Source organism: Schistocerca americana, chromosome 1, assembly GCF_021461395.2.
Source record: "Schistocerca americana isolate TAMUIC-IGC-003095 chromosome 1, iqSchAmer2.1, whole genome shotgun sequence".
Taxonomy (NCBI): Eukaryota; Metazoa; Arthropoda; class Insecta; order Orthoptera; family Acrididae; genus Schistocerca; species Schistocerca americana.
In genome coordinates, this window is record NC_060119.1 from 1,235,891,313 (window position 1) to 1,235,904,925 (window position 13,613).

The 13,613-nt window shown below is 37.5% G+C and overlaps 1 protein-coding gene across 1 annotated transcript in view; it reads left to right on the top strand.

Annotated features, from left to right (window-relative positions):
- Positions 1-13,613, top strand: part of LOC124598405 (Down syndrome cell adhesion molecule-like protein Dscam2) — a 701,156-nt gene that overhangs the window by 636,343 nt on the left and 51,200 nt on the right. Inside the window, exon 33 of the mRNA XM_047135998.1 lies at positions 4,629-4,814. Coding sequence (XP_046991954.1) covers positions 4,629-4,814 — 186 coding nt within the window. The remainder of the gene's footprint in view (positions 1-4,628; positions 4,815-13,613) is intronic.

Sequence of the window (13,613 nt, forward strand, 5' to 3'; positions counted from 1 at the left end):
ATGCCAATAAATATCTAGGATACAGACAAAAAATAGGAATAGATAATACAAATATTAAAGAAGAACTAAAAGAAAAATACAGACAAAGACTAAGAAAAATACTGAAAACAGAATTTACAGCAAGAAACAAGACAAAAGCTATAAATACTTATGCTATACCAATATTGACCTACTCATTTGGAGTAGTGAAATGGAGTAACACAGACCTAGAAGCGCTCAATACACTTACAAGATCACAATGCCACAAATATAGAATACATCACATACATTCAGCAACAGAAAGATTCACATTAAGCAGAAAGGAAGGAGGAAGGGCATTTATCGACATAAAAAACCTACATTATGGACAGGTAGACAATTTAAGAAAATTCTTTATAGAACGAGCAGAAACTAGCAAAATACACAAAGCAATCACTCATATAAATACATCGGCTACACCATTGCAATTTCATAACCACTTCTACAACCCTTTAGATCACATAACATCAACAGGTATGAAGAAAGTAAATTGGAAAAAGAAAACACTACATGGCAAGCACCTGTATCATCTAACACAGCCACACATCGATCAATCAAGACACATCCAACACATGGCTAAGAAAAGGCAATATATACAGTGAGATAGAAGGATTCATGATTGCAATACAGGATCAAACAATAAACACCAGATATTACAGCAAGCAGATCCCAATACCACAACAGATAAATGCAGACTTTGCAAACAAAAAATAGAAACAGTAGATCACATCACAAGAGGATGTACCATACTAGCAAATACAGAATACACCAGAATACATGACAATGTAGCAAAAATAATACATCAACAACTTGCCATATAACATAAACTAATAAAACAACATGTTCCCACATACAAGTATGCACCACAAAATGTACTGGAGAATGATAAATACAAATTATACTGGAACAGAACCATTATAACAGATAAAACAACACCACGTAACAAACCTGACATCATACTCACCAATAAAAAGAAGAAATTCACACAACTAATCGAAATATCCATACCCAATACAACAAATATACAGAAGAAAACAGGAGAAAAAATTGAAAAATACATCCAACTGGCAGAGGAAGTCAAGAGCATATGGCATCAGGATAAATATGAAATTATACCAATTATACTATCAACTACAGGAGTCATACCACACAAATATCCACCAGTACATCAACGCAATACAGCTACATTCAAACGTATATATACAACTACAGAAATCTGTAATTATTGATACATGTTCAACTACCCAAAAGTTCCTAAATCCAATGTAACATATACTGTACAGTTAAAAGGAAGTCATGCTTGATCAAGGTCCATGACTTTCCATTTTTAACCAGACATAACATCTGAGAAAGGAAAGAAGATTATTATTATTATTATTATTATTTTGGCTGCTTACCACCAGAAGAAATTAATTTTAATTTAGTGATTACTGGTAAGGGTTTGCTTCTGTTGCTGAGTGTTTAGCCTGTCTGACTATCAGATGGAAGACCTGGGTTCAATTTCCAGTGCTGCCAGGAATTTTTCCTTGGTGGGAGGACTGGAATGGGGTGCACTCAGCCTCATGATGCTGAGTGAGGAGCTACTTGAACTAGTAGTAGTGCTACAGGTCACTAACAGTGGCTGGGAGAGTGGTGTGCTGACCCACATCCCTGTATATCCAGTGATGCCATTGGCCGAAAATGATACGGCAGTCAGTCAGTAGCGTTGGGCCCACTGGGGCCTGTGGACGTAATGCACATAATATTTATTATGTTTACAAGTACTTACAAAGAATTTGCTCTTTCAAATGTAACTATACTTCTGTTAAAAATGAACTACATGTTGAACAGTCTCTAAGACAGTATCCACAGAGAAAAACTCCTAGATAGTGCATGATGTAATACAAGGCCAAGAGTGTAGGTGTACAAATCAGCTGATGACATACACCGAGGGGACAAAAGTCAAGGGATACCTCATAATATCATGTTGTAACTCCTTTTTGCTTGACATAGTGGAGCATCTTGACACAGCAAGGGCCCAAAAAATCATTCGAACTACCCTGCAGAAATATTGAGCCGTGCTACCTCTGTAACCATCCATAATTTCAAAAGTGTTGCCAATGCAGGATTTTGTGCACAAACTGACCTCTCGATTATGTCCCATAAACGTTTGATTGGATTCATGTTGGGCAACCTGGGTGACCAAACAATTCACTTGAATTCTGCAGAATGTTCTTCAAACCGATCGCTAGCAGCTGTTGCCCAGTGACATGGTGCATTGTCATCCATAAAATTCCATTGTTGTTTGGGAACATGAAGTCCATGAATGGCTGCAGCAAATAGTCTCCAAGTAGCTGAATATAACCATTTCCAATCAATGATCTTTTCAGTTGGACCGGAGGACCCAGTTCATTCCACGTAAACACAGCCCACACCATAATGCAGCCATCACCAGCTTGCACAGTGCCTTGAGAACAACTTGGGTCAATGGTTTTGTGGGGTGTGAACCACACTTGAACCGACCATCAACTCATACTAACGGAAATCGAGACTCATCTGACCAGGCCACAGCTTTCCAGTCGCGCATACAGTCCAACCAGTATGGTCGCGTGCCCATGAGAGGCACTGCAGGTGATGTCATGCTGTTAGCAAGGACACTCATGTTGGTCACCTGTGGCCATGGCTATTAAAGCCAAATTTCACCACACTGTCCCAATGGATATGTTTGTCAAACATCCCACACTGATTTTTGCAATTACTTCACGCAATGTTGCTTGTTGATTAGCACTGACAACACCGCTGTTCTGTCACTACATAAAGGCCATCAGCCACTGCGTTGTCTGTGGTGTGAGGTAATGCCTAGAATTTGGTATTCTCAGCACTCTCTTGACATTATGAATCTCAGAACATTGAATTTCCTAACAATTTCTGTAATGGAATGTCCCACACATCTACCTCAAACTACAGTTCCGCATTTAAAGTCTGTTAATTCCCATAGTGTGGCCATAATAAAGTTGGAAACCTGTTTATATGAATCACCTGAGTATAAATGGCAGCTTCGCCAATACTCTACCCTTTTATACCTTGTGTACACAATGCTACCACTATCTGCATATATCTATCCCAAGACTTTTATCATGCCAGTGTAGATCTGTCAGAAGAAAGAGTACAGTACAACCTACATGAAGATTTAACTAAGAGAATGTTTTTTGTAAGTTGGGTGGCATATTTGTTGCATGTTATACAAAACTAAATGCAAAATTGAACTTCTTAACATTGTAACTGGAATAAAAGCAGCTGATAGAAATGAGCTACTGTCAGTTTCATCTCCAGAAAAGATTATAACCAGTGTTCTGTTATGCAAAAGGGATATTTCTTACTCATTACAATAACTTGAAAATACAATGCAAGTCTTTTGGACTATTGAAATGAAAAATACATGAGGATAAATGAGACATGTGTTAATGTCACCTTTTATTGGGAAAATAGATCTGTCCACAAAGATGTTTCAGTTGTGAGAATACTGTGGATTTTAAGTGTAAATTGTTGTAATGTCACTCATGTTTACTGTATTTGTATCCTCTGACTTCCATCTATTTACATATTTTTCAAACATAACTGGAAACATTTTAATGTCCTGTACACAAGTATTTTCCATAATTTACAAAAGTGGACTTCGGAGAAGCAATTACTCATTGCAAAAATGATGGATGAAGTGAAATGATATAAAAGGAAATGAAGTTAAAAAATCCGTTCTGTTTTTTGCACAAAATTTCAGTCATTTAGTGGTAGACTAATAAATTTTCGAAATAGAGGGCCTATTCTTTATGAAAAACATCTTTTTTTGAAGTCTACTGCTTCTGTCAGATATTGTTTTTGTAATTTTCTGCTGAAATCTGGTAATGAGAATATGCAATGCTGAACTGATTCATTGTTTCCTTCTGTTTTTCTTTATTCCAGTTTCATTTTGGTGACACTTTTATTTGTAGATGTTGACACAATACAGTTGTTTGTTTTCATTTTTGTCACTTGTGCCGTTGACTTGCTCCCCATGCTTTGGATTTTTTTGTGGCATTGTGCACTAAGAATTTTTCTTTTTTTTACAAGAGGAATAATAGTAAATAAACTGAAACCTTGAATTAAGGATAATAAACACTCAAGTAAATGATTAGCAAGTCACTATTTTTTCCATGGACAAAGTTTGTTATTTCTACAAAGCAGCTGATACATTGCATGTTTAAAGAGTCAGCATGATGGATATTCAATAGAATATATAAAAATGAAGAGACGGCAAAGAAATGAAAAGATAGAAGGAGAAATGTGTAGTAAGTCAGGGAAGGCAGTGAAATGAAGATATGTACATAAAGGTTCCACATTAATAGAAATGCACAAGGAATTAGATGGACCTGAATTCTTAATATGGACTGTAACCTTCTCTGTTATGATTGGTGTGTCTTCAAACAATTGGAAAATTATTGAAGTTATTTACTTTTTTAATGACTGAATGAAAAGTCTATGTTTTTTGCCTCAGTTCAATTACCTGCCCCTACCCCTTTTTTCTAATATCAGTTTATTGCATACCATTTTTGAAGAGTAAGTCACTATGTAAATGACAAGTTTTTCTCTTTCAGAAATATATGAGATGAGCCCATACGCAACATTTGCTGTTTCACCGGATCCTCCAAGGCTGATGAGTGCTCCAACTCTGGACTACACATTGCAATTCAAAACCTTTGGACACTCAGAAAATTACAGTGGTGTCCAACATGAATGCTCACACACAGTTAACAAGAAACACAAATGTGCACCCACTCATGGTAATGTGAATTTGTATTTACTATGTAAGTTACAAGTTTTACACCTTTTTATGAGGACTGCACAACATATTCCAGTGGCTGTTGAAAATTAATTATAAAGAATGAAATGTCATCATAATGACTGTTCTGAATGGTGTTATGGGAATGGTAGTACATTCCTCCAACTAATCTGCTCCAAATAAATGTTACATAGGAACAGACAGGACAAAATGGCCCAGGACATATGTCACATGTAACAACTTAGTACAAATCACAAAAAACAAAAACAAAAAAATTATCCATTCAATAGAAAGAAGTTACAGTGGTCACTTTTTCGCTGATGATAATAATCCACACTTAATTCTGAGTAAGCAAATATTTGGTGTTGTATAAGCAGTGATACATAACTTGAAAATTTCATTACTTCTGAAATCAACCCTGGCATGGAACAGCCAAGTCTCAAGCTAAAATGAAAAATATTAATAATGCCTAGGACTACGTGTGTTGGACAATTGTTTCTTGCAATGTTTATTGTGACTGATCTCTTTGTTTTCCAGATCAATGTAGTTAATTGACCTTAACACACAAATTATAAAAAAAATTTTGAAGAATAATATTGTTCAGTGATTCATGCCCAACACATCACTTAGTTAATAATTAATCCTAGCCAGCTGCAATGGAGTGGTTCTAGGCACTTCAGTCTGGAACTGCGCGACTGCTACAGTCACAGGTTCAAATCCTGCCTTGGGCATGAATGTGTGTGATGTACTTAGGTTAGTTAGGTTTAAGTAGTCCTTAAATTTCTAATATTATTAAGGTCCGGTGTGTTCATAGAGGGGACGAGGTTTAGAATGTGATGTGCACTATCAGTTCAGTTCAGTTCAGTTCCACAGACTCCAATAATCAGATGCTTCATGCACATAACCTTTAGTCCATGGTGAGCATTTTTCTGGATACATGAAATCACCTAGAGCCCTTTGTTTATCTACTGCCAACTATCCATAGGCCAATTCTGTCCACTGCTATGTTGCCTTCTTACCCACTAGTCATCTTATGGCTTGAACCTAAACTAATCACATGGCAAGCCATAAAATGTCCAATATCACATGAATGAACTTATTTTTACAACCACTAACAAAACTCGGCAGTGTGTGTTCCAGTGTGCGCATTACTAGGCATCTCTGCAGTAAGGGTCTTCAAGCTGTATGCCTGCTGCTGCGCGGCTTTCTGGGGACCCATTGTTAGGCAATGTGGTGAGAACAAGGTATACTACTACTTGATGCTTTGCACAATCCGTGATGCTGTGTGTACTGGTTGATGTGTCATCTGCTCGGTGCTAGCCTATCTGTCTCAGCAGACAGGTGGCGCATGTGAAAATGGATATGCACAACACCACATTGTTCAGGAAAGTACACACAATTCATAATGGTTTTAAACTTTTGAAAGATATATTTTCATCAACAAGATCTGGCCTTGAGGGTCAACCACTCATACTTGGACCAGGTTGGGGCAGCTGCTGCTTGCAGGAGGGAGGAAGGTTAGGCTATGACATGCCATCAGTGATGAGGTCATTAGAGATGGTGACACGAGCTGATATTGGACAGGGGAGGGAAGGAAATTGGCTGAATGCTTTTTAAAAGGTACCATCATTGAAAAATTCTACTTTAATATGTGCACAAACGGCAAAATGAAACAACTAAAATCTTCTATTTTTCAATAGCTTAAAATCTCTGACAGCCTTTTTGTCCATCACATTGGAATTAATTTCCTTAATATTCCTGCATCACACAACAACTTATGTTTAAGAGATTCTGCAGCCTTCTTAAATTGGATAGTCCCAAAACATTATTTCATTTTGAAGTATGATGACGTATTAGTAACTGAAGGTTTCTATTGTGAGAGTCTGATTTTAAGATACCTCCAAGACTCATAACTTTCTTCCCCAAAACCACGAAATTTTATTTTCTCATTTATTAATAAGATACACATTCAGATGAGAGGATTTTCTTATTATCGTAAGTTAACTTCACAGAAGGACTAGCCATTCAAGTGTTATGGCACTAATAATCACAGTTCATCCAAGTTGCTAGGAGAGTGAGGAGACTATTATTAAAAGGTTTCATAAAATTCCTGTTGGTTGATATGAGTAAAAGAAGTTTTTCCGAACAAGTCTTTGGTTAGCACACTGTGATTGAGATATCTCCCCCCCCCCCCCCCTCCCCCGTCTCCCTCTTAGAAAAAAATACATACTCACACACACACACACACACACACACACACACACACACACACACAGGGTCTTACATATACACAGGGTCTTACATATATGCAAGAAATTTGCAGACACTAGCCTAACCCTCAGCTTGTTCTTGCATGTCTACACACTAGTTGCTCCCACCTCCTTTCAGTTCAACCTGAATGTATTTTGTCCCTCCTTCAATCTGCCCCAATTTTTGCTCTTTGTCCATGGGTGTGTCCTATGCACTTTACACTGCTGTTATATTCTTCCTCTGTATAGAGACACTCCACTTCAGCCATACAACTGTGAAACAAACTATCCTGTAATCTGTGTCTTATCCAAAACCATTCTACATTTAAGAGGAGACTACAGCTTTAGTTGTTATCTTTGGTATAGATTCCCTCTCAAGACATTTAAGCTATTTTCTTTCTGCCCAACAGGGAACCTGTATCTTTGTCACAGTGTAAATTGTCCACGTTTCTCTTGTCCCTTTCTAATTTTATATTCCTCTTACCATCTCATCAGCTAATCTTTCCCTATTATTTCTCTCTTCCCCTGACCAGGCAGCTTCTCGTCCACACTGATAACTTCTGTATTTTCCGCCTCTGTAGCACAGCGGTAGCATTACCACCTACCACGCAATGGGGCTCAGGTTCAGTTCCCGGCAGGGGACTGGATATTGTGTGTCCTTCATCATCATTTTCATCATCGACATGCAAGTCATTGAATTGGCGTCAACTAAAATGACTTGCAATACAGTGACCGAACCCTGAAATGGATGTCCCAGCCAATAAATGCCATACGATCATTTCATTTACTTCTGTACTGCTGCCATATGCTTCTGTCAGATATTGTTACATTTACAAGGCTGCGATGAGGAAATTGCTTAACACAATCTTAATAAGACTATCTTTTCTTAAATAATGCATGTTCTTACTAGACATAATTTCTGGCCAGAATTTCCTTCAGGTTGTGAAACTATCGTACTGCCATAGACACATATAAATATAACTGCACACAGGCACATAAAGAAGTACAAATAATCTTATAGGTTGGGCAACCACAGCTAAAAAATGTGTAGATTATGGGGAAGACAATCAAACAATTTAAAATCAGAGGTGGTAAAATACTCTATATTAAAACCAAGTGAAAGTCCAAATCTGCAATAGTTGTTTACTGTGTTTTCACTGTACGACAACCAGTTTCATACCGTGGATCTTAAGGTCAAATAAAACTAATACTTAATGCGCCAAAAATTCCTAGGTACAAGTCTGCATAAAAACATGTCACTTTCAGTAAAACCTTGGATGATACAGCACAACACCGCATTGTTCAGGAAAGTACACATATGATCAATAATGCATCTCCAAGATGCAGTCAAAAGATGAGCCCAGGTATTCGGTGTCTGGCTAGTGCTGTAACATGTAGTTCTATTTGAAGCATGCCAATATATTTTAGTATATTGATGACTTCCAAGGATTGTGTGTATTTTAATTCTTTGTTTCTCCTGCAGATTTTGACAATGGTTTTATCCTATGATATATGGACTGTCATGTGCTGTCCATGCTCATCTTTTGACTATGTTTTGGAAATTTATTACTGATTATGCATAGTTTGGATTGGATGCCCACCTGCCATTTCATACGAGGTTTTGCCAAGGAGTGACATGTTTCTACATGCACTTGTACCTAGGATTTTGTGGCAAATGAAGAATTAGTTTTACTTGAACTGAAGATGTACCTTCATGGTATGAAACTTGTTATCATACAGTAAAAACACAATTAACAGCTATTGTGGATTTGGGTTTTCACTCAGTTTTAATATAGACTATTTTACCATATCTGATTTTAAACTGCTTGACTGTCCTTCACATTATCTACATATAAAATTGATAATCTTTTAAGATTTTGGAACTAACAGTTCCTTCTTCAAGGAGAAAGGAGAGAGGAACAGGTGGGAGAAGGTTAAAGAGGTCACTCAGGCCCACTTTGCTTACCCTCATCCTCATTACAGGTGGATCCCTCTGATCTTGCTGTCTGAGTGACTTGTCCTTCCTTTTTAACCTTCTCCACTTGTCAGACTCTCCTTCTCCTAAGGAAGGAATTGTTACTTCTGAAAGCTGTGAAGTGTATCCCTTTTACTGGCCAGCATTCCTATTTCATAATTTATTACTGCATATATTGTCATTATTATTAATAAGTAGTATTATCTTCATCATCACCACCACCAGCACCATCATTATATATTGCTTGTGGACGTACTACAAATGTCTGGTTAGATTTATGATATGATCTGGTGACTCTAATGTTAGCTAGTGAAATAAATGCATAAAATAAAACAAAAGCAGATTTGTTACTGCATCTTCCACTATTTCTGACAAACTTCAATTTACACATCTTCAATAAAAAAAGACACAAAATGAATTTATTGTAAGTTGTCTTAAAGTATCTGCCTACATTTCCAAAGTAAATAATTGTAAGGAAAATTAAAAACATTTCTTATTAGCCACTCCAACTACAAATTATCTTATGTTTTCAGACATTTCTGGTCTACCAGTACTCATAATAAAGATTATCTTCCTTCTTTTACATTTGAATATACATTTATACCATACAAGCCACAGTAGAGTGCATCATAGAATGTACTTTGCACCAATATTAGTGTATTTCTGTTCTCTTCCAGTCACATACAGGGTGTAAGAAAAATTTTAATATTTAACTTTAACAGATTAGTGCCTTCAGACCTTTTATTAATCTGGTCCAGGGTCTTGACTTTCTGTACACCTCTCTCTGTGCCCTAATCTCTCTTTTCTTATTCTCAAGGTAGCTAGATGATATACACAGTGATGGAATAATTATCTCAGTCTTCCTTAGATATCTATTCTCTAAATTTGCTCAACAGGCTTTGTGAGAACAGTGTCATCTTTCTTCCAGTGCCATATTTCTGTTTTTGGTAGGTACTATCTTGCATTTTCTCAGTCAAAGTGATTGGTCTGCCCAGACAGCCATGTACATTAGCAAGCTGCTTTCGTGATTTGTGGAGGTATACCACTCTGGATCAAATTCACCTGGCAGATTAACAATGAGGGTTGGTGCGCCAGTCACCCTGGGTGTAGTTTTTAGGTGATTTTCCCTCACATCCGATTAGGTGAATACTGGGCTGGTACCCGAATCCTGCCTCAGTTACAGGATTCGCAAATATTTAGAAAATGTCCACAGACTGTCTCATGGGATAACATTTGACACAGGCTGTTGGGATACACAAATTCCATAGGGGTAAAGGAACGGAGGGAGACAGGAAGGGCATCCAGCAACCCTCTGCCATTAACATTCCAAATCCAGTATCTAATGAGCTACATCCTTGAAGATATGGGATAAAGGCCAGGAAAAAGAAGAAGCAGCTCCACAGTTAAAGAGCACTGGCATTTACCACACCAAGTGGGAATTCTGTCAGTCTTAGAAAACAGCTTCATCAGGTAACAATCTGACAATACTACTGGTCTTATATGAGAAATTTTTTACCGTATTAAGAGCATTACAGGTTCTATTACAATTCCCTGGAATACACTTGGTGTCACTTTAGTTTTGGTTGAACATTCATCTTCCACTATAATGTACTGGGTTCTGTTAAGTCAAAAAAGCATTGAACCAAGGGCATGTTTGTGAAGATACATCATTTGATTGTATTGTGGTTACTAGCCAGCAGTTTGAAACAGTGTTGAATGCCTTTTGTAAATCTTGGAAAATGTAATATACATATCCACCTGCATCTACCATTTGCAAAATGTTGCTGTTGTTGTGGTCTTCAGTCCTGAGACTGGTTTGATGCTCTCCATGCTACTCTATCCTGTGCAAGCTTCTTCATCTCCCAGTACCTACTGCAGCCTACATCCTTCAGAATCTGCTTAGTGTATTCATCTCTTGGTCTCCCTCTACGATTTTTACCCTCCACGCAGCCCTCCAATACTAAACTGGTGATCTCTTGATGCCTCAGAACATGTCCTACCAACCGATCCCTTCTTCTAGTGAAGTTGTGCTACAAACTTCTCTTTCCCCCAATCATCTTCAATACTTCCTCATTAGTTATGTGATCTACCCATCTAATCTTCAGCATTCTTCTGTAGCACCACATTTCGAAAGCTTCTGTTCTCTTCTTGTCCAAACTATTTATTGTCCATGTTTCACTTCCATACATGGCTACACTCCATACAAATATTTTCAGAAACGACTTCCCGACACTTAAACCTATACTCGACGTTAACAAATTTCTCTTCTTCAGAAATGCTTTCCTTGCCATTGCCAGTCTACATTTTATATCCTCTCTACTTCAACCATCATCAGTTATTTTGCTCCCCAAATAGCAAAACTCCTTTACTACTTTAAGTGTCTCATTTCCTAAACTAATTCCCTCAGCATCACCCGACTTAATTCGACTACATTCCATTATCCTTGTTTTGCTTTTGTTGATGTTCATCTTATATCCTCCTTTCAAGACACTATCCATTCCGTTCAACTGCTCTTCCAAGTCCTTTGCTGTCTCTGACAGAATTACAATGTCATTGGCGAACCTTAAAGTTATTTCTTCTCCATGGATTTTAATACCTACTCCGAATTTTTCTTTTGTTTCCTTTACTATATCTATCTATATCCGAATCCCGCCCCAGCTACTGCCTGGTCTGGGTGCTGATGAGTCCTCTCCATTTGGCTCAGTCCTCCCACCACTTTTCTTCCTCCACTTGCTGCCAGGTCACACCTCTCCTTTCTACACATATTCTCACTCCCATTTTCCACCGTGTTCTTGGGCGCCCTCTAGGTCTTTTCCCATCCATCTTTAGTTCTTCCATAATTTTGGGGAGTCTCTGTCCATGCATCCTCTTAACATGCCCATACCATCTTAATCTCTTTCTTTCAATTTCCTCTCTCATACTTCCTTGTTTGAGGTCCTTTCTAATCTCTACATTCCTTACTCTGTCCATTCTTGTTTTTCCCTTAACTGCTCTGAGAAATTTCATTTCCCCTGCTTGCAGTCTGCTCCAGTCCCTTTCTGTCATTATCCATGTTTCTCCACCATAGGTGACAATAGGGATGTAATAATTCTTATACATAAGGAGTTTTGCTCTTTCTGAAACTTCATTATTCCAAATCAGGTGTTTTATTGTTTGGTAGAAATTGCCTCCCTTCTGTAACCTCCTATTAATTTCGTTAGTTATTCTTCCATCCCTAGATATTTCACTCCCTAAATAAGTAAAACTTTCTACCACTTTGAGGGGTTCTCCATTCAAGGTAATATTTCCGTTGATTCCTTTCTCTCTTCCAAATACCATTACTTCACTCTTATCTTTATTTATTTTTAATCCATACCTTTTCATTATTTCCTTCCACGCATCAAGCTGTAGCTGTATATCTACTTCTTCATCACCCCATATTACCATATCATCTGCAAAAATCATCTTTTTGTCTTTTTCTTTTACTATATCTTTAACTGCCCTATTCATTCCCTCCATCGCAACATTAAAAAGTGAAGGAGATAGAATACTTCCTTGCTTAAGTCCTTGTCTTATTTCGAAGTATTCAGAGTTCCCCAATGGTGTTCTAATTCTACAATTGTGGCCTCTGTACATTGTCTTTATAACATTAATGTATCCATCTTCTATATCTATCTTCTTCATTTCTTCCCAGAGTCTTTCCCTGTCAACTGAGTCATATGCCTTTTCTATGTCAATAAAAACCATTATCACCCTTTTGTTATACTCCCAACTTTTTTCCATCAGTTGACGGATAGGAACTATCAGGTCAATTGTGCTTCTTTCTTTCCTAAACCCATGCTGTTCTTCACTCAGCTCCTTTTCTATCTTTTCACTTAGTCGATTTAGTAAAATTCTTTCAGAAATCTTGGCTGTATGACTCATAAGGGTTATTCCTCTGTAGTTTTTACAAAGTCTTTTATTGCCTTTCTTGAAGATGGGAACAATGTCTCCTGTTCTCCAGTCGTCAGGAATTGTACTATTTCTCCACACGCTTGATAGCACTCTATACAGCCACTGCATTCCCACTGGACCTGCTGCTCTTATCATGTCCACTGACACTTCATCAGGTACTGGGGTTTCCCCCCATTCATCTTCTTCACAGCTTTTTTTTCCATTTCTTCCCCTGTAATTTGTCCTAATTCTGCTTCCCAAGTTCTCTCAATTTCTCCATTAATTGTACCTGCTCCTCAGCGTTTAATAGCTTCTTAAAATGTTCTTTCCAGAGATCTTTTATATTCCCTGGATCTTCAATAATGGTACCGTACTCTGTTTCCATCTTTACTGGTACTTCAGAAGCCTTCCTTTTATTTTTCATCATTTTATAGAACATTTTCTTATTGCTCTTCACATCTTCTTCAAGTTTTTTAGTCAACTCTTCCCATGCCTTTTTCTTTGCTGTTTCCACTATTTCTTTGCACTTCTTCTTTTCCTCTATATATCTTTTATGGTCAACACCTGCTTTCTTTGGGATTGAAATTATTATATTCTTTTTGAAGTCTGAGGGTATTTCGCCTGTCTCATACATCTTGCTCACCAGATGGTAGAGTTTTGTCAG